This window comes from Corylus avellana, chromosome ca4 (assembly GCF_901000735.1).
Source record: "Corylus avellana chromosome ca4, CavTom2PMs-1.0".
Classification (NCBI taxonomy): domain Eukaryota; kingdom Viridiplantae; phylum Streptophyta; class Magnoliopsida; order Fagales; family Betulaceae; genus Corylus; species Corylus avellana.
The window spans coordinates 1,126,598-1,144,959 of record NC_081544.1 but is presented as its reverse complement, the minus strand read 5'-3'; the positions used below and the strand labels follow the sequence as shown (position 1 = coordinate 1,144,959).

Here is an 18,362-nt window from a genome sequence, read left to right as displayed (position 1 = left end):
CCACGCCTAATGAAATGGAGGTCACTAGTTCGAATTTCCCTTCCCCCTCTTGTGCAGACATGTCAAAAAAAAAAGTTTGATTAATGAGTAATGCTAAATCGCATGACTATCCCCCGATATTGACTTTTCCGGATTAGTATTGATTTAAAAAAAAAAAATTAACTTAATAGGAATTGCAAGTTTTAGATTAAACATGGTATATATATAATTTATATGGATTAATTCATAAAAATCCCAAGTAATAGTCAGGGGCATTTTAGTCAGATAGACCATATTTTTCCGACACATAATAGAGTTCGACTAGTTCCTTCCGCTTGCACTTCTGCTGCTGCTGCTTCTTCTTCGTCTTCTTCAGAGACCGATTCCTTGGGAAGTCTCTGTAATTTTATTTCACTTTTTATTTTTTATTAGGTCTATTTTGAAGATTTTATATTTTCTTACAAAGAAAAAAAAAGAAAAAGATGGCGAGGAGACCGGACGAGGAATACGATTACTTGTTCAAGGTGGTACTAATCGGCGATTCTGGCGTAGGGAAATCGAACCTCCTCTCCCGATTCACTCGCAACGAGTTCTGCTTGGAGTCCAAGTCCACCATTGGCGTCGAATTTGCCACACGTACTCTCCAGGTTCACTCTCTCTTGCTCTCTCCTGTGCGCACGCTCTTTATGGCTACTTATATACAAATATATTTGTAATTTGGATCTGGGTTTGCTTGAATTTTGAATTTTGAATTTTTCAATAAAACTATGGCAGATCTGCTTTGGTGAGTGGTTTTTCAGTACTGGGTTCATTGGGTTTTTCTCAATTTTTTATTTGAGTCGCTTTTTGGAATTTGGGTCTTGGTAGAAATGGAATCTGAGGCCTTGAAAGTTTGTTCTTGATTTGAGAGATTGTGGAAACGGGTTATTAAATGCTACGGAACCTTAATTTCGTTGCCAGTTATATGTGTGCATATGTATATACATGCTATATTCGGGTGTATGCACACCTACACACATAGTTATCTACTCTTTAAGGTTGGGGTTTTTCAAGGGAATATTGATATGATAACCTTGCGAAATGATTACATCCTGTACTATAACAAAGCATTTGAAATAATTTATTGTGGTTTCATAGCATCTGACTTCATTTGTTTCTTCGTGTTATTTTGAGTGATTTTATTCCCTGGTGTGTCCTTTGTGTGTGTGTTAGGTTCAAATCTAACTTGTTCAAGTTACACCACTCAATTACCCTACATTGGATTCATATTTTGTCGATCTCACTATGAGATAACATGTTTTCTCCATGTTTATCGTGCACACTAAATTTCATATCACCCGAATGTCATTTTACTACCCAATTCATAAATACATGCATTTAGAATATTTTGGAAACATAACAAACTAAAATTGTGAGCAATTTATATATGAGAATGTTCTTAATCTCCAATCATCTTGATATTTGATGAGCACGATGGGAATGGGGGAAGAGGCTTCCTAAAACTGAACAATTGCTACATTTTTGATTGACCATCATCTTACACATTTATGAAAAGACGATTGTTACTGCAGTAAACTGACTAATTGTATTTCCATGTTGTTTTGATATTACCCCTTTGTGTATTATTTCAACATCCCCATCTTTTGACACAAAAAGTGGTAGAGACCATGTAACTGTTGAAGAAGTTTGAACTTCCATCTATACTTAATAACAATCATCAAACAAGCTGCAACTTCAACTTTCATTTTGATGTTGATCTGAATGTCTATAGAGTTCCTTGGAAATCTAAGGCGGTGATTTAGGCGAATCGTCAATACGTGTTGCCCCCAATTATATAATATATTGCCTTATTTTAGTTTGTTTATTTGTTCCCTGGCTAAGTTAATTTGGAGACAAATTTTCATTGTCATGAGGGAATCCTTTATCTAGCAGTTTAGACTTTTGTAGGACTTTTTTTTAGTAACTTGTTATGGAGCATCTAATTGCATGTCCATTTTCCCTGCCAAGGATTGGCTTGATAGAAGATGATAATCATTGTTAAAAGGTAAGGGAAAAAAGAAGCAATGTGCAGGGTAGGAAGCAGTTTTCTTAGAGAGATAGTCCTCCACTTCTTGCACCTTTTTTTCCCTCTTGTAACCATTTCCCATTATTGAGAGACACCTGTATTAGTAACATACACATTTTTGCTAATTGTCTTTGAACCAAATGGCATATCCTTCCCTAGAAACATGCGGTGGAGGGTCACGGACATAATCCCGTAGCAGTGTATGAAGAATGACACAGATGGTGGTATTTACTGGAGTGCCTGAACAATGTTTTCAGAAGAGATGGAAAATTTCATCCCTGCTTGGTAACAATGTGGCACTTTTTTTTACACATGATTCTTGCGTCATAACTTTAATAATATCACTTTTTTTTCCAAAAAAAAAAAAAAAATTGAACTTATCAAAAATAACATCACTCATCAATGTTCCTTAGTTGAAGCTTATTTTTGTGTCTGCTTGCCACAGTATGGGTACATTCAGTCAGCAGGCTTTGTTTTTAACCTGATATCTTGGTGCCTGCATTATGCCTTACATGTTCAGTTGGTACTTGTGAACAATGAGTATATACAAAGAATTTTATGTTGATTAATCCTGAGCAGAGAAGCTATTTGTTGAAAACCTACCAGCTTTAATGGTTTGTTCTTACACAAAGAATTTGCCTTTTTCCGCAGGTTGAGGGAAGAACTGTGAAAGCTCAAATATGGGATACAGCAGGACAGGAGCGATACCGAGCAATAACAAGTGCCTACTATAGGGGTGCTCTTGGAGCACTTCTAGTGTATGACGTTACGAAACCGACGACATTTGAAAATGTGAGCCGGTGGCTGAAGGAGCTAAGGGACCATGCAGATTCCAACATTGTCATCATGCTCATTGGCAACAAGACTGATCTGAAGCATCTCCGAGCAGTTGCGACGGAGGATGCCCAGAATTATGCTGAAAAAGAAGGCCTTTCATTCATTGAAACATCTGCTCTTGAAGCAACAAATGTTGAGAAGGCCTTCCAGACAATTCTTGGAGAGATATACCGGATAATTAGTAAGAAGTCACTTTCTTCAGAGGAGCCGGCACCGGCCAACATCAAAGAAGGGAAGACTATTGTTGTTGGGGGATCGGAGGCCAATACCAAGAAGCCTTGCTGCTCTTCATCCTGAGGATGACCATGATTTTTCCCCATCTTGTGGGTTGTTGTTTCAATTCTTTTCCTTTTCTTGTTTAGCTTTGAAAATATATTTGAACTATGTTTTGCGTTGTAATCAGGATTGATAATGGATTTCTTTCTGCGTGCTCTTTATCAGATGTAATACAATTGTGTTTTTGAGTGTATTATACTCTTATTCTTTGTGAGGACTTTTTAAGTTCACATGTTCTATGAGAACTTGTGGAGTACGGATTTACATCCGTGCAATAAAACTGTCCTGTAATGAACCCTTTATGTTCACATGTTTTATGAGACCTTGTGGACTGTGGATTTAAATCGACTCTTTATGTCCTTTGGCATTGCAATGGATTCTTTATGTTCACGTGTTCTATGAGAACTTGTGGAGATTTAAATCCATGCAATTAGGTTATTCTATTGTACTGCAATGGACTCTTTGTGGTCACATGTTCTATAAAAAACTTAGTGGATGCAGATTTATAACTCGTGGAATAAAACTGCCCCTATTGCCCTGTAATGGGTGCACTGCTATAAGGGTAGCCTCGCGAGAGATCGCCCTCATCGCATGAAATTCAGTCCATGATTGGCAAGTGAATCATTGGTAAAGATATACTGGAGACAAAAACGGGTACTTTTTCTTTTTATTTAACTTGCTTTTTAATTCAAGTATTCAATTAAAAACGACAGAAAAGAAAATTGTGGCCACTTCATTTTTCTCAGGAAAAACTATATAACTAAATCTTAGTTCGATACAAATATTGCATGTTTGAATTCCTGTTAATTAGGCCTATTCAATATTTTGCCTATGTGATTTACTTGTGTAGAGATTAAAATAAAAACGCCATAATAAAATTTTTGTTTTTTCAATTATTATTTGAATTTTTTTTTTTTTTTTTTTTTTTTTTTTTTTCAAATCATATATTTCAGTTCCAACATATTTAGTTATCTGTTTCAGCGAAACTTACCTATTTAGCTCTTTTATTATTATTAATTTTTTAAAAAATAAAAAATAAAAAATTCAAGAAAATACGCGAGGACTGAAGCAGAAGCAGGCATATTTAACAGTTTCTGATAGTTCCATACGAGTACAGTCAACATAGTTTCACTGTCTTACAAACTTTTAACAGCAATATTGAAAACTACAATAGCGTGGCTAACCACAACAGTTGCTCTTCTGCTGGATTGGCTGCCCCTTCATTTGAACAGTTCCTGTCGACTTGCCTGCAGTTGGTTGGCTACCCATTCTACAAAATAATAAAAATAATAACAATAATCAAGAATTAAAAGCAGAGATAATGAGAATTTGATAAATTTCATGATATAAAGCAAAATGGAAAGCCAGTTAATGAGAATAATAATAGGAAGATAAGAGTCGAGCGACTATTATATTATTAGGAACATCAAGGAGGTTTCATGCATCGGATTCTGCATGCGCTGGTATAAGGATTATATAATTTGGAATAAGGGAAGCACGAAAAAGTTGACTGGTGGTTTTACTTTTTCTTGATCTCGCCAGCCATGGTTAAGAAAGCTTGCTCCACATTGATGGAGTCTTTGGCACTTGTCTCAAGAAAAGGGATCCCGAGCTCATCTGCAAACGCCTGCATTTCATTTAGGCACAGGTATAGAATGAAGTTAGACCTCAACAAGCAGCAAGAAACCAAATTGGTTTCTTTTTTTTGGAGGGGAAGGAGAAAAAAAAAAAAAAAAAACTTGATTTGGTGTGTTCTTCAAATCTAGGATAATTTATTTCGTATTTGGCATCTCCAGCTAGATTTCATCATGTAAATCACTGTACATATCATTTCTAGATAGAACTCAAATCACAAGGATCATGACCTTTATAAGATGCTATGACCTGTAAAACAACTAATGTGCATCCGTAAAAGTAATTATTCATATTAGACGAGCCAAGTACCACATGTAAGCTTCAACCTCAAAAGGCTTTACTTATTCAAGCGTGAAGCACTTTGAAGTGTAATCCTTCTGATGTGTGTTCTTGGGAGGGTGGACTGACAATTACTTGGCCCTCAAAGAGACAGTAAGAGTCCAAGATGCGAGAACACAGAAGGGATCAAACTCAGCCATTATTCATCAATGAGAAATTAATGTAGATGACTGGTAAGAAAGAACATTGAAGGAGAGTGGGCACCATATGATGAGTCCAAAATCCAGAAGTAAAAGGAAATTAAGTTTACTATTGTTTTCAAATCTTATAAGCAATAACTTGGACCCGTTCAGCATGCACCCAAGAATGTATAATACATATATGAATGTGCACACACATATTACAGGCGTGTGTGTGTGTATTATTAAGGGCAAATAAAAAGACAACTACAATTTTATACAAGTTGCTTGGATTTGTCTGCAAAGACTCCAACTTGGCTTATAAATTCCCCAAGGATTGCTTGAACAGAGAAATTCAGCATAAAAGAATGCATTTGGTACCATCTCAAAGTAGTAATAAGAGTTCAGGCAACTATCATACTCTATACCTTTGCTGTTTGTGTGTCCACGACCTTGTTCTCAACCAAATCACACTTATTCCCAACTAGAAGCTTGCACACACTGTCATTTGCATATCTATCAATTTCGTTCAACCACTGCTTGACATTGTTGAAGCTCTCCATCTCAGTAACATCATAGACAATCTGTTCAATCCCAATACATGTAAGAATTCTCAAGCAGGTCAGATAATAATAATCATTAGAAAGGAAAACTATGTTAGCTAAAATAAACCATTCCAATTCCATGCTACTTTTTGGATCAGAATACTGAAGTGCCCTAAACGGTCCTGAGATTTGACAAAGGTTGCATATATGACATTAACAGGCAAGTTTGAAATGTTGTCTAAGTGCCAATTACTGAACATTGATGATTCATCGACTACAGGAACTTATCCAACTCTTTGATCTAAAAAATTCCAACGCTTTCCATCATGAACCATATAGCCACCCAGAAAGATGAATTGGCAGAGTACCACTCATTTTACAATAACCTGCAATTATTGCTTATTAATATGACCAGCAATGCGGTGACTACCTAACAAAAAGCACCCAGAAATATGAATTGGCAGAGTCCCACTCATTTTACAATAACCTGCAATTATTGCTTATTAATATGACCAGCAATGCAGTGAATACCTAACAAAGAGCACCCAGAAATATGAATTGGCAGAGTCCCACTCATTTTACAATAACCTGCAATTATTGCTTATTAATATGACCAGCAATGCAGTGACTACCTAACAAAAAGCACCCAGAAAGATGAATTGGCAGAGTCCCACTCATTTTACAATAACAAGCAATTATTGTTTAATATGACCAGCAATGGCAACAACAACAAAAAAAAGGACCAGCAATGCAGTGACTAACTAACAAAAAGCACATAAAATCATATCCAGGTCTTTTAAACAAGTTTGTGCTAGTTACATAAACTGAGGGACAATAGAGGTATCAAGTAAGCTTGTGACCTAAATACCAACCTGTAATGAAGAAAAACAACGAAAGTATCTGATTACTTAAGCACCAAGTTGAAGTTCATGAAATATTAAATGTAAAGTCAACTTAAGTGTAATCTTAAGCACATGTCTACCTCCAATCTCATGATATAAATATTAACTGTAAAGTCAACTGCTTAGAAATTAAGAATAATAAGATAACTGCAGTAACACTCAAAGCTAACAGATTGAATTGCATAGATACACATGGAAAAAAAAATAGCAAACAAGAATTCCAGCAATGACTTCACATATATCTGACCCAATGGAACGTGAAAAATTACTATATAAGCTAACTGAAAGATCTATTGGAACTAAGCTTCTCATACAAGAAGACAAAGGGCAAGAGCTTCTCACAATTATCCCATGTGCTCCTCGGTAATAACTGCTTGTTATAGTTCTGAAACGCTCCTGTCCAGCAGTATCCCACTGGAAGTACAGAAACAGAAAAATAATATCAATTATATGTCAAATGAAGATTAAGCTTCATATAGAAGATAAAATGATGCAAAGCTCTTGGTCTGTGACCTGTGAATTACTCTTAACATAAAAAGTATGAATATAAGTGAACCAAGAAGAGAAGGTATACAGAAAGCTGATTGATATTATCCTAATCACTTGATCATGGATAGCCTGTTCAGCGACGTGGAGATTTACACTATAGAAACAGAAACTGCATCCGTAACAATTTCTGTATAATTCGTTTTTCCATTCTTATAAATCACAGAAGAACCAAAAATGAGCTCCATAAAAAACTTCCACTTGGAATACAGATGCATGGAACTATTTTAGCATCGCATTTATATTGCTGATATTTTATACATAATATGTCAAGAGAAACCTAAAAATCCAGAGGCATATATGTGTGGGATCAGGTTTCCTATTTAATATCTATCTTTCTATTTTACACATTTGTAGCTTGTACGTAGGAGGACTTTAGAAATCCTGTAACATCTCGCTTGAGCCAGATGCAGTCTTTTAACTACAATTTTTATTTGTAACATGAGCAGGACTTAGTTCATTTATATGTTTAATTAGGTATCCAAGATAACAAGCATATTTGGTGGTAATAGGTAACAGGTCTCCTAAACATGGTCTGATATTATATATTATATATTTCATTCCACATTCTCAAATAACGGCATTTATCGATCTTTTTCTTGGTATGCCAATCAATTGAGAGTGATTTCACATTTTAGCGCAAGCACTAAGTAGGGAGTTCCCTACTAATATCAAAGATGATGGATGAAAGCAAGTTGCCGGTAAGGAGAGGAAAAAAATCTCTTCCTCGGTTATAGGAAGACAACTCGTTCCAGCTAACCTAGTTGAATCATAAAGCATGGAATTCTCTATTGGCCTCAAGTGTGGTTGTCAGGAAAATCCTTGTCGATCAGGGTTATTTATCTTTCTCTTTCTTGCTTGTTTGTTCCCTGTGATATTCTATTCTCTGCTGCTGCGTCTTAAGCTCTCCATTCATTAAAAAAATTCACTTTGGAATAACTATTCCTGTTGCGGAAGAGGTTGTTCATACTCAAAAACAAATTCCAAAACAATGGCAAGTAGACATGAAAGTAATAACCTAAGCCTGTGATTCAAATATAAGTATTATAAAGACTTCACTTAAACCAGCCCCACCACGTAAAAATTGCAAACAAAATTAAATTTTGAAAAATAAATAAATAAATAACACGCCCGCATTAACCCTTAACAAGGGTTTAGACTGAATATAAATGAAGAAAATTCCACTACATTGCCTAACAATTGAATCAAATCAAATACTTAAATGTAAAAATAAATAAACAGTTTCAACTCACAATCTGCAGCTTGATTGTCTTTCCATCCAACTCCACAGTTCTGATTTTCTGCAACACCAGCACAAAATTTTAAGTACCGACGCATACACAAAGAGCAGAGAGAAAGAGAGAGACTTACGAAATCAACCCCAATGGTGCTTATGTAGCTGTCAACATAGGAGTCATCCTGAAAATGAGAAAATAAAATCAAAACTACAAACATTGAGCACTAATCACCGAAGAATCAACCTGAAACCCTGACATTTGTTCACTAAGTTTCTTCACTATCATCCAAATAACTGAAATTAACCTAAAAAAAATATAGCAAAAACAAAACGAAAATAAACATATTGAAAGTCTAACAAAGTCGGACTCACCGCAAATCTGAGGAGCAGACACGATTTTCCCACGGAGGAGTCCCCGATTAGCAAAAGCTTGAACAAATAATCGCTAAAAAACCAAAAAATAAATAAATAAATTTGATTAATTTGTAAAAATATGTGTATATATGTGTGTGTCTCTCTCTCTATATATATATACACACACACGTGTTGAAAATTGAAAAGAAAGAGAGGGAAAATAGATGTTTGGAGAGAAGGAAAATTGGACTCACTATTCGTTGCTCATGATTGTGCTGTGTGAGTTGGGATCGAAATGGAAAATTCTTTGGGGGAATTTTCTCTTTCTCTCTTTGTTCGTTTGAGAAAGGGAAAGGAAATGAAAGTGGTGGGGGGTCACTTGTCAAATCCTTTTTGTGCACCATACGATTCTTGGCTTTATTATTCTATTTTATTTTTAAAAAATTTATTTAGATCTGTTTTTTTTTTTCCCTGTGTGGCATAGATTTGGGATAGAGATCCCTCCTATAAGGGCAGAAATTTGATATTCTTCAATTATTAATCGTTGCTCTTTATTTTAAATTTAATAGTTTATAAAATGTCAGTTATTTTTATAAAATTGAGGCATTACATGCTGACTTTTGTTTTACCGAAATTTAAATAATTTTATAGACCATTCAATTTAAAATGGAGGGTCACAATTAATAGTTAGAGAATTTTCAATTTCTTTTCAATTGGAAGGGATCCGCTTCTGTAGATTTTACCCTCGCTATTTCTTTTTGATATAAATTAGAAAAAAAAAAAAAAAAATTTCAATTTTTTTAATTTAGATTATAAATTAAACCATTATTTATTTCCAAAGTTTAAGTTAATAATAAAATAATTAATTTCTAACATTTTTAACTTCTACTTTTTTGGGTGGGATGGATCCTATAGGTGGAATATTAATAAAAATATAATGAGAATTATGAAGACAATATTTAAACTCAAAACATTTAAAATAATGTTATGGTAAATTATTATTTATTAAAAAAAATTTAAACAAATATAAAATAATAAATTTAATCATTTAATTTACATTCTTAACGTTTATTTGTAAATAATGGTTTCACTAGCTTTTCATAAAATGAAAACCTCATTTGATTAAAAAAAAAAAAAAAAATCTTCTCATTTTTGTTCTCGCTTTTAAGACAAAAATATTAACAAAGACTCCTAAACCACTTTAAAGTTTATGCCACATTCAGCTTCTTCTTCTTAAAAGAAGGTGAAGCTATCGACATAATCATTGCAATTCAACAACCAAATCTCTTTTGAGATTGAAATTTTGCTTTAGTTATTTCTGATATCCATTTTCACTTCTTTTTTTTTATAAATTTTTTAATAAAATTATGTAATTATTTTCGGTGTTTTTTTTTTTTCTCGTTTAATTAGATAAAATTTAGTAACAAAAAATCTGAATTAAAAATTTTTGAAACATTAAAAGAATACATTATCAATTTTTAAACATTAAAATTTGAATTAAAAAAAACCAAAAACCTCAAGGATAAAGTAAATTTAATCCTAAGACTATCGAGTCAACTTTATAATGGGATAATTTGTGAAATAAAAATTCGTTATAAACAATTAAAAAAAAAACACACGTTTTTTAAAGGAAACTGTTGTAGGGTTCCTCGTACGACCACCTTTATTCTCAGCTTCTTTTGGAAAATCAGAAACAGAACCGGCGGGAAAAGACAAGGGGTGCCAGTGCCACGCATAGAATCAGAAACCTCATCCCAACCAAAAAAAACCCGCTGTTTCTTATTCTTATCGTCACTTGTACGCAGCACGCGGTTGTTGTTGTTGTTGTTGCAGAGCAGCTTCTATAAAGCCATCATCTTTGGTCTCAAAGAAAGCCACACTCTCTCCCTCTCTCACTGGCTTTTCCTCTTCTCCGTCAAAGCTCACCCAAGTCTCCTCTTTATGCCCTTGTCGTTTCGCTTCTGAGCCAGAGGTACGAACTCATTCTAGTTACATTTTCCGACTGCTCTTTGTTGTTTCATAGTTTCATTGGTTGTTGATAGCTATTTGATTGGTTTTTGCGTCTAAGCCTCTCTCTGTTTCTCGGTTTGTTATCAGAATTTTACTTTGGAATGAGTATTCCAGGCAAGTGAACATGCAAGTAATAAGCTAATTAAGCCTATGATCCAATTATAAATTAATCAGGGTTTTATATAGATTTCAGTTCAACTATCCCCACCATCCAAGTAGCAAGCAAAACAGTCTCAACACTAGGAATCCTTGCTCACATCAAATTTCTATTCACAAACACCGACCCACACTACAAAAAAAATCATTTTAGTGATCGGCAATTGGTAACGTGTCAATAGGAAAAAAAAAAAAAACGTTACTAATGGGTTAGTGACGCGTCATTAGTGTCGTGTCAACTTAGCACATGTCACCAAATTAGTGACCTGTTAATAGTGACACGTCACCAACTTCAGTGAGTTGGTGACACGGAATTGGTGACGTGTCATCAAATACGTTTCCAATTTTCTTCTTTGGTTTCCCTTTTCATGTGAAGATCGATGGACGTGGTTCAACACCATTATCCATGCTTCTCTTCCCCACCCATGAAGTGGTTCAAGATGAAAGTTCTTGGGAGAGGATCGTATGGTACAGTATATTGGAAATAAAGAAGCTTCACAACAACTCAATCCAGAATTCAAACTTAAATCTTTTGCAGATAAGATATTGGAAGATTCAAATTCAAATGTTTCTGAAGATTCAAATTCAAATGCTTGTTATTTAAGTTTTAGATAATATCTCAACAAATCAAGAGATTATTATTCTGGTATAACAAGCCATATATTTTGGCTTAGTTTGTTTGTAATTAATTCTTTAAATAGAATACTAAACCCATAGTTCAGATGGGCTGATTACAATTATATTATACAGTTATTGTTTTCATTATATGGTATCAGAGCTATATACGACCAACGTCTAAATCCATGGCTTCTTCATCTTCCTCCCTAGTCCCTATGTCTTTCCATCCTTCCAATTTAGTTAAACTTGATCGTGATAATCACATGACTTGGCGCACCCAAATTGTCCCTTATCTTGAGGGAAATGATTTATATGGTCATGTCACTGGTGATGTTCCATGTCCACCAAAATTAATTGATTCTGTAGCCACTACATCTTCCCCTTCGGTGTCCATACCCAATCCAGCATATAAATTGTGGTATCAGCAGGACAAGCTCATTCTCGGTGCTATTGTTTCCACGCTGACAGAAGCTATTTTGCCTCATGTTTATGGCATTAAAACTTCACGTGAAGTTTGGGTTTTGCTAGAGAAGATATTTGCTTCCGAATCCAAAGCCCGCATCATACAAATTCGCTATCAAATATCAACTATGAAGAAGAACAGTCTCTCCATTTCTGATTATTTTCAGAAGGCCCAAAATTTATCTCACACTTTGGCTGCCATTGGTGAACCTATGAAAGATTCAGAGCTCATATTACATATTCTTGCAGGGCTTTCTGGAGAATACAACTCCCTGGTAACATCTATTACCACTCGGATCGAGCCTGTTACTTTAGAAGATCTCTATGCCCACTTGCTCACCTATGAGCAACGTTTGGAGCAACAACACACGCCAATTGACTTGGCTGTTTCATCTATAAATGTAGCCCAACGTCAAGGATCTTCCAATAATTTTTCCAAGCAACAAAGGAATTTTTCCTCCAACAATTACTCCTCTGGAAGAAGAGGACGTGGTAGAGGGAGAGGACGTGGTCCCCCTCAATTTTTCCCCAATGCCGGTTATACATCTTAGAGGCCCACTTGTCAATTGTGCCTCAAACCTGGCCATACTGCAGCAAAGTGTTTTCACAGGTTTGATCATGCTTATGAGTGTGTACCTCCTCCCCCTTCAGCTTTTCTTCTCACCTCTTCATCTCCATCACAAGACATGAACTGGTATCCAGATACAGCAGCTACACACCATTTAACCAATGACCTTTCAAACCTTAATATGCAAGCTGAAGAATATACAGGCAATGAGCAGATTCGTGTTGGAAATGGTCAAGGTTTGGAAATTCTCCACTCTGGCTTAGCTTCTTTACCATCAGCTAAGAAAATTTTTTCTTTAAAATCATTGCTTCATGTTCCTGATATTCAGAAAAATTTAATTTCTGTCAATCAATTCACTCGAGATAATCATGTTTCTATAGAATTTAACCCTTTTGATTCAACCATCCCACCATCCACTATCCCTTGAGACCACCCCCCCCTGGGGTGGTCCGGCCCCCTGCATCACCCCATCTCCCCGGTTTTTGGCCTTTTGGAGGTGGCGGACCACCCCTTGGCTAAAACCCATCTTGGCCATGGGGGTGGCTCCGCCACCCTTGGCCAAAATGTTTGCCACCCCATTTTGCCAGGGCGGTGGTCGGAGCCGCAAGACACTTAGCAATGGCCACAACAAACACTACTGGTTGTTCTTCTTCTTCAACTGGGTTTATGGCAGTGAAGTCGGCAGTTATTGAGAAATCTTTTTCACTCATGAAGGAGGCGGAGATCCACCAAGAATTTGTTAATTGTCCTGAAGTTGTTCATGGGTTGGGGTTTGAATTCAGCTATGAAGGTGGCTTGTGGATCTATAATTTACTTCAAAAGTTGGATGAAATTGACATCCAAAAATACACTAGAATGATTCTCAGAGGCTTTCGTTGCATCCAATATGAAAAGGGTTACGTTCATTGCGATCTTAACCCAGAGAACATTCTTGTTTTCTCTTCTCTAGACTGTGCAAGCAAAAGTGTCAAGATGATCACCGACTTTGGGCTATCCAAGATTCCTGGAGATTTGAATGAGCTCATGACAAAAAGGTATGACTTCCGAGGAACACTACTTTATATGTCCCCAGAATCTTTCCTAGTCGGTGAAATCATGCATTAAAAAATAGCAAATTAGGCTTCGCCTGTTTCCTAGTACCCATTAATGGATCTTTTAAAGATTTAAAGTAAATTCAACTTAATTTGAGTTATTAGATATCCATATCCCATGGAGTATGACTTTCTTTTCAAGTAGATAATTTTTAAGTTGTTCACCAATAGTTATCAACATGCTTCTTTGAGGTTATAAGGGATGCGAAAAAGGAAGTAATCGGTTTCTGCTTCAAATCAGATTAGGAAATGGTTACAATATTTAAAGCAACGTGGCGGTGTACTAGTTGAAGCTGCCTTGTTAGGTTGCGCATTTGGTTGCCCTCTATTTTGTGTAGGTGGTGGATTTATACCGCGTGTAGGGGGTGTGGGATTAGGGCAGTTATTAGCCCCACTTCCTCCAACTCCTACTAATCCCAAAGCCCTCCTAGACAACGTCTTCTCTAGGTGCAAGGTCCTTTGATGGACCGGAAAGATAAAGATTTCGTAAAGAAGTGCGATGATTAGGGAAAAATTCGCACTTGGCGAGTTCTACTGAAAAGATCATATCTAGAGTTTCAAACCTCCGATTGAAGTAATCTTTGCGGCGTTGGAAAGTTAACTCAAATATCTACAAAGTTATGTTTCACGAGAGTTTACTAATTCCGATATTTACTAGGTCAAAAGGATGTCCGTTCGTAGCCTATTTGTAAGCCATCCAAACGGCTATATATTATTTTCAGTTTTTCATTGTTTTACGTACTTTCCTTTTAGTTTTAGGAGGGTTCGCCGAACAGGGGTTTGTCCCGTTCAGACAAGCACCGTAGAAGTTCAATTATGATTCTAATTCGTAGTTTTATTAGATTTGGAATCTTAAAGCTATAAATACATACTTATAGCCTCCAGAAATGCAGATTTGAATTATTATTGAGTTTGTTTAATAAGAATTATTCAGAGTTAATTTTTTTTCTTTGTTTTCTTCAAAACCTAAAAAGTATCTAGTGTTTTCAAGAAGATTTTCTTAAATCATTGATAGAATTTAGATTTAGAAATAAATATTCGCTATTTAATGTAGTTATTTGTTGTAACCTACTAAGTCACACTGTATCAAATTAAGAGGGTGTTAGAAATTCAAATAATTTTTGAATTGTTGCCGCGTACCTCTAATGTATCATGAAACCAACTGATCATCGGACTCCACCAAATCCACTCGTGCCACCAACTTGTAGAATGGGCATTGACCGAGCCTTTTGAGAAATCCCCGTAGTCAAACGGATATCGACCAACCATCGACCTGGACTCCCTGGAAGTCCATTATGGACTCATCCAGCCGGCTTGTTCGAATGCTCACGTGTTCTCTTGTTTTCTTCATGAAATCAAATGCTCTGATCTATACAATTTTTTGAGCTTGGATTTTGAGTACTCCTCACTACAAAAAAAAAAAAAAATCATTTTTTTTCTTTACCAAAGTTTTTTGACGTGTCATGTGTCATGGTGTCTGACATATTAAAAAAATTTTTTGACGTGACGTTTTTAACGTGGGTTAAAAGCTAAAAACATAGGAATCAATAAAATTTTTTACTGACGTGTTACTGTTTGACACGTCAAAATTTATTGACATGTTACTTTTTGGCACATCAATAAATTTTGTTGTCGTGTTATATTTTAACATGTCAATAAAGTATTGATGTGTCAAATTTTAACACGTCAATAACTTATTGACATGTCAAATTTTGCCATATCAGTAATTTATTGACGTCTTAAAATATAACACATCAATATATTTTAAAAAATTATTAAAAAATAATATTTCTTTTAAAAAAAAAAATTCTGAATTTTTTTTTTCAATTAAAAAATTCATTAATTTAAATTTTTTTTTCACCATCATCTTTTTTTCTCTCTCCCTTCGTTTCTCCATGGCCAGGCCATTTCACCGTCTCTCTTTCTCTCGATCTCTACAGCCCCCTGCTTCTCTTTCACTTCCTCTTCCAAACTCTAGATATCTGCATCTCTCTCTTTCACTTCCATTTCTCTCTCTACGACAATTTCCTTCTTAGTAAAAATTTTGTCAAAAAATTGGAACTACATATAGTAAAAGCACCGGAACCCAGCTCACTCTCTGCAGATCAAAAAAAGGGACCCAGAATCAAACCAAAAATTGGAAACCCAATCAAAATCAAAGAGCAAAAAAAATACCTAACCCAGTAAGAGAAAAAAAAAATCAAAATCCCAAACCCAGTAGAAAATAAAGAAAAAAAGAGAAAAGGCTGACCTGCGCAGGTGGGGAGAAAAGAAAGAAAAAAAGAGAGAGGGAGAGAAAGAGATAGAGCAGGTGGGAAGAAAACAAAGAAAAAAAAAAGAGAGAGGGGGAGGAAGAGATAGAGCTACACTGGGCGGGAGAAAATTTGAAAAAGGAGGGAGAGGAAAAAAATTAAAAAGGCAAGAAGAAGGGTGGCAGGGGATGGGACGTCGGGCAGGTTCTGATGGCGCTCCATGGAGTACTTCCCAATGCAGGTTTCTGTGCAACATGATTTCCAAGTAGCACGTCAATAATGGGCTTAAAAATTAAACATATAATTAAAAAATATATTTTTTATATAATTAAATTACTGACTTAAAGAAAACATCACGTCAATCATTTTTGACATAACAGTCTCTCATGTCGATAAATTTTGACCTATGAAATTGGCAAATTAAAAAATTTTGACTTATTAATTGCATGTCAATAAATGATTGACATATCAAAAATTTTTGACGTATTGGTTTGACACGTTAGTAATTTTTGACGTGTTAAAAATAATAAGATCAATAATGTATAAAATTATAAAATATTAAAATAAAAATTAATTTAGCAACGTGATAGTATCTACCGCATCAAATTTTTCTGATGCGTTGATGTTGTCATGTCACTTTTTACTAAGGTGGCAGAAATTATGGTACTGTAGACTTCCTGTTTTTTGTAGTGCCTGTAGTAGTATGTTTGGTTATGGTATTTTGTTCTTTGCAGTTTCCGTCTGCATTGTGATATGGCGTCAGAGGGTGGAAATGTAGCGACTGAGGGTGTGAAAAGCTTTGCTAGGAGGGATAGTCTTCTACAGATTGAGCGTGATGTTCGAGAATGGTGGGAAAAAGAAGATATTTTCAGGGCTGAACCTCGTGAAAGACTTCCTGAACCGGGTGAGAAGTTCTTTGGCAACTTCCCCTATCCTTATATGAATGGGTATTTGCATCTTGGACACGCATTCTCACTTTCAAAGGTAGAATTTGCTGCTGCTTATCATAGACTAAGAGGTGCCAATGTGCTCTTGCCTTTTGCTTTCCACTGCACTGGCATGCCCATCAAGGCCTCAGCTGATAAACTTGTACGTGAAATCCAACAATTTGGGGATCCACCAACTTTTCCCCATGAATTGGATGAGGAAGTAGACATCACACAAGAAGCTGAGGATGCAAACGGAGGTGTACCACCCGATACATTCAAAGGCAAGAAGTCCAAGGCCAAATCAAAATCAAGTGGTCAGGTATTTCAGTGGGAGATTATGCGTAGTTTTGGCCTCCCTGATAGCGAGATATCTCAGTTCCAGAATCCATACAATTGGTTGACTTACTTTCCTCCATTGGCCAGGGAGGACCTTAAAGCTTTTGGCTTGGGTTGTGACTGGAGACGCTCCTTTATCACTACTGACATGAACCCATTTTATGATTCCTTTGTGAGGTGGCAGATGAGGAAGTTAAAATCCATGGGGAAGATTGTGGAAGATGTCAGATACACCATATATTCTCCTCTAGATGGCCAGCCATGTGCAGATCATGACAGGGCAACTGGTGAAGGAGTTCAGCCTCAAGAGTACACTCTGATCAAGATGGAGGTGGTGTCACCTTTTCCCTCTAAACTAGGAGTGCTGGAGGGGAGAAGAGTTTTCTTGGCGGCTGCAACTTTGAGGCCTGAGACTATGTATGGGCAAACAAATGCATGGGTATTGCCTGATGGGAAGTATGGAGCCTTTGAAATTAGTGACACAGAAGTCTTTATTCTCACACAAAGAGCTGCCCTTAACCTTGCATATCAGAACTACTCTAGAATCCCAGAGAAACCCACATGCTTGGTTGAGCTGACTGGTTATGATTTGATTGGCCTCCCATTAAGGTCCCCTCTTTCTTTCAATGAGATCATATATACCCTTCCCATGTTGACCATCCTAACAGACAAAGGTACTGGGATTGTCACTAGTGTACCCAGTGATGCTCCTGATGATTATATGGCCTTGCATGATTTAAAATCAAAAAAATCTCTTAGGGCTAAGTATGGTGTGAAGGATGAATGGGTGTTGCCCTTCGAGATGATTCCCATCATTGACATTCCAGAATTTGGAGACAGGGCTGCAGAAAGAGTTTGCAAGGATCTGAAAATCAAAAGCCAGAATGAAAAGGAGAAGCTTGCAGAAGCCAAGAAGTTGACATACTTGAAAGGATTTACTGAGGGAACAATGGTTGCTGGTGAGTTTGCGGGGAGAAGAGTCCAGGAAGCAAAGCCATTGGTCAGGAGCAAGCTTTTAGAGATGGGCCTGGCAATTATCTATAGTGAGCCTGAGAAACAGGTGGTATCAAGGTCTGGTGATGAATGTGTTGTGGCACTTACCGATC

The 18,362-nt window shown here is 36.1% G+C and overlaps 4 protein-coding genes and 1 non-coding gene across 5 annotated transcripts; 4 read left to right on the top strand and 1 right to left on the bottom strand.

The window, feature by feature from the left end:
* The first annotated feature begins 320 nt into the window (after positions 1-320).
* Positions 321-3,479, top strand: LOC132177449 (ras-related protein RABA2a). The gene is made up of 2 exons (XM_059589779.1): positions 321-626; positions 2,696-3,479. Exons 1-2 carry the CDS (start codon positions 462-464, stop codon positions 3,176-3,178), a joined length of 648 nt encoding a protein of 215 aa, XP_059445762.1. The 5' UTR covers positions 321-461; the 3' UTR covers positions 3,179-3,479.
* A 742-nt stretch (positions 3,480-4,221) lies between these two features.
* LOC132178960 (ras-related protein RABD1) lies at positions 4,222-9,217 on the bottom strand. Its single transcript, XM_059591547.1, has 8 exons — positions 9,089-9,217; positions 8,853-8,925; positions 8,615-8,662; positions 8,497-8,544; positions 7,040-7,111; positions 5,679-5,834; positions 4,681-4,784; positions 4,222-4,427 (listed from the first exon to the last, which is right to left on the bottom strand). The coding sequence occupies exons 1-8, from the start codon at positions 9,100-9,102 to the stop codon at positions 4,337-4,339; spliced, it is 606 nt and encodes a 201-aa protein (XP_059447530.1). The 5' UTR covers positions 9,103-9,217; the 3' UTR covers positions 4,222-4,336.
* Positions 9,218-10,714: 1,497 nt separating this feature from the next.
* Positions 10,715-18,361, top strand: LOC132177182 (leucine--tRNA ligase, cytoplasmic-like; the record flags this gene model as incomplete). Its single annotated transcript, XM_059589428.1, has 2 exons — positions 10,715-10,806; positions 16,726-18,361. A coding segment is annotated over exon 2 (1,617 nt), but the record flags the coding sequence as incomplete, so codon positions are not given.
* LOC132180171 (small nucleolar RNA Z247) lies at positions 12,290-12,428 on the top strand. Its single transcript, XR_009440063.1, has one exon. It is a non-coding gene; the product is annotated as a small nucleolar RNA Z247 (small nucleolar RNA).
* Positions 13,267-13,752, top strand: LOC132177183 (mitogen-activated protein kinase kinase kinase 20-like). The gene has a single exon (XM_059589429.1). It carries the CDS (start codon positions 13,267-13,269, stop codon positions 13,750-13,752), a length of 486 nt encoding a protein of 161 aa, XP_059445412.1.
* Position 18,362: the final 1 nt, after the last annotated feature.

What these genes read in the sequence shown, in the direction of transcription:
- LOC132177449 (XM_059589779.1), top strand. Translation starts at nt 462, where the DNA reads ATGGCGAGGAGACCGGACGAGGAATACGATTACTTGTTCAAGGTGGTA. An exon ending in TTGCCACACGTACTCTCCAG is followed by an intron (nt 627 to 2,695) that starts GTTCACTCTCTC and finishes CTTTTTCCGCAG; the next exon opens with GTTGAGGGAAGAACTGTGAA.
- LOC132178960 (XM_059591547.1), bottom strand. An exon ending in AGACAATCAAGCTGCAGATT is followed by an intron (nt 7,112 to 8,496) that starts GTGAGTTGAAAC and finishes CTGTACTTCCAG; the next exon opens with TGGGATACTGCTGGACAGGA. An exon ending in GAGGAGCACATGGGATAATT is followed by an intron (nt 5,835 to 7,039) that starts GTGAGAAGCTCT and finishes GGGATTGAACAG; the next exon opens with ATTGTCTATGATGTTACTGA.
- LOC132177183 (XM_059589429.1), top strand. Translation starts at nt 13,267, where the DNA reads ATGGCCACAACAAACACTACTGGTTGTTCTTCTTCTTCAACTGGGTTT.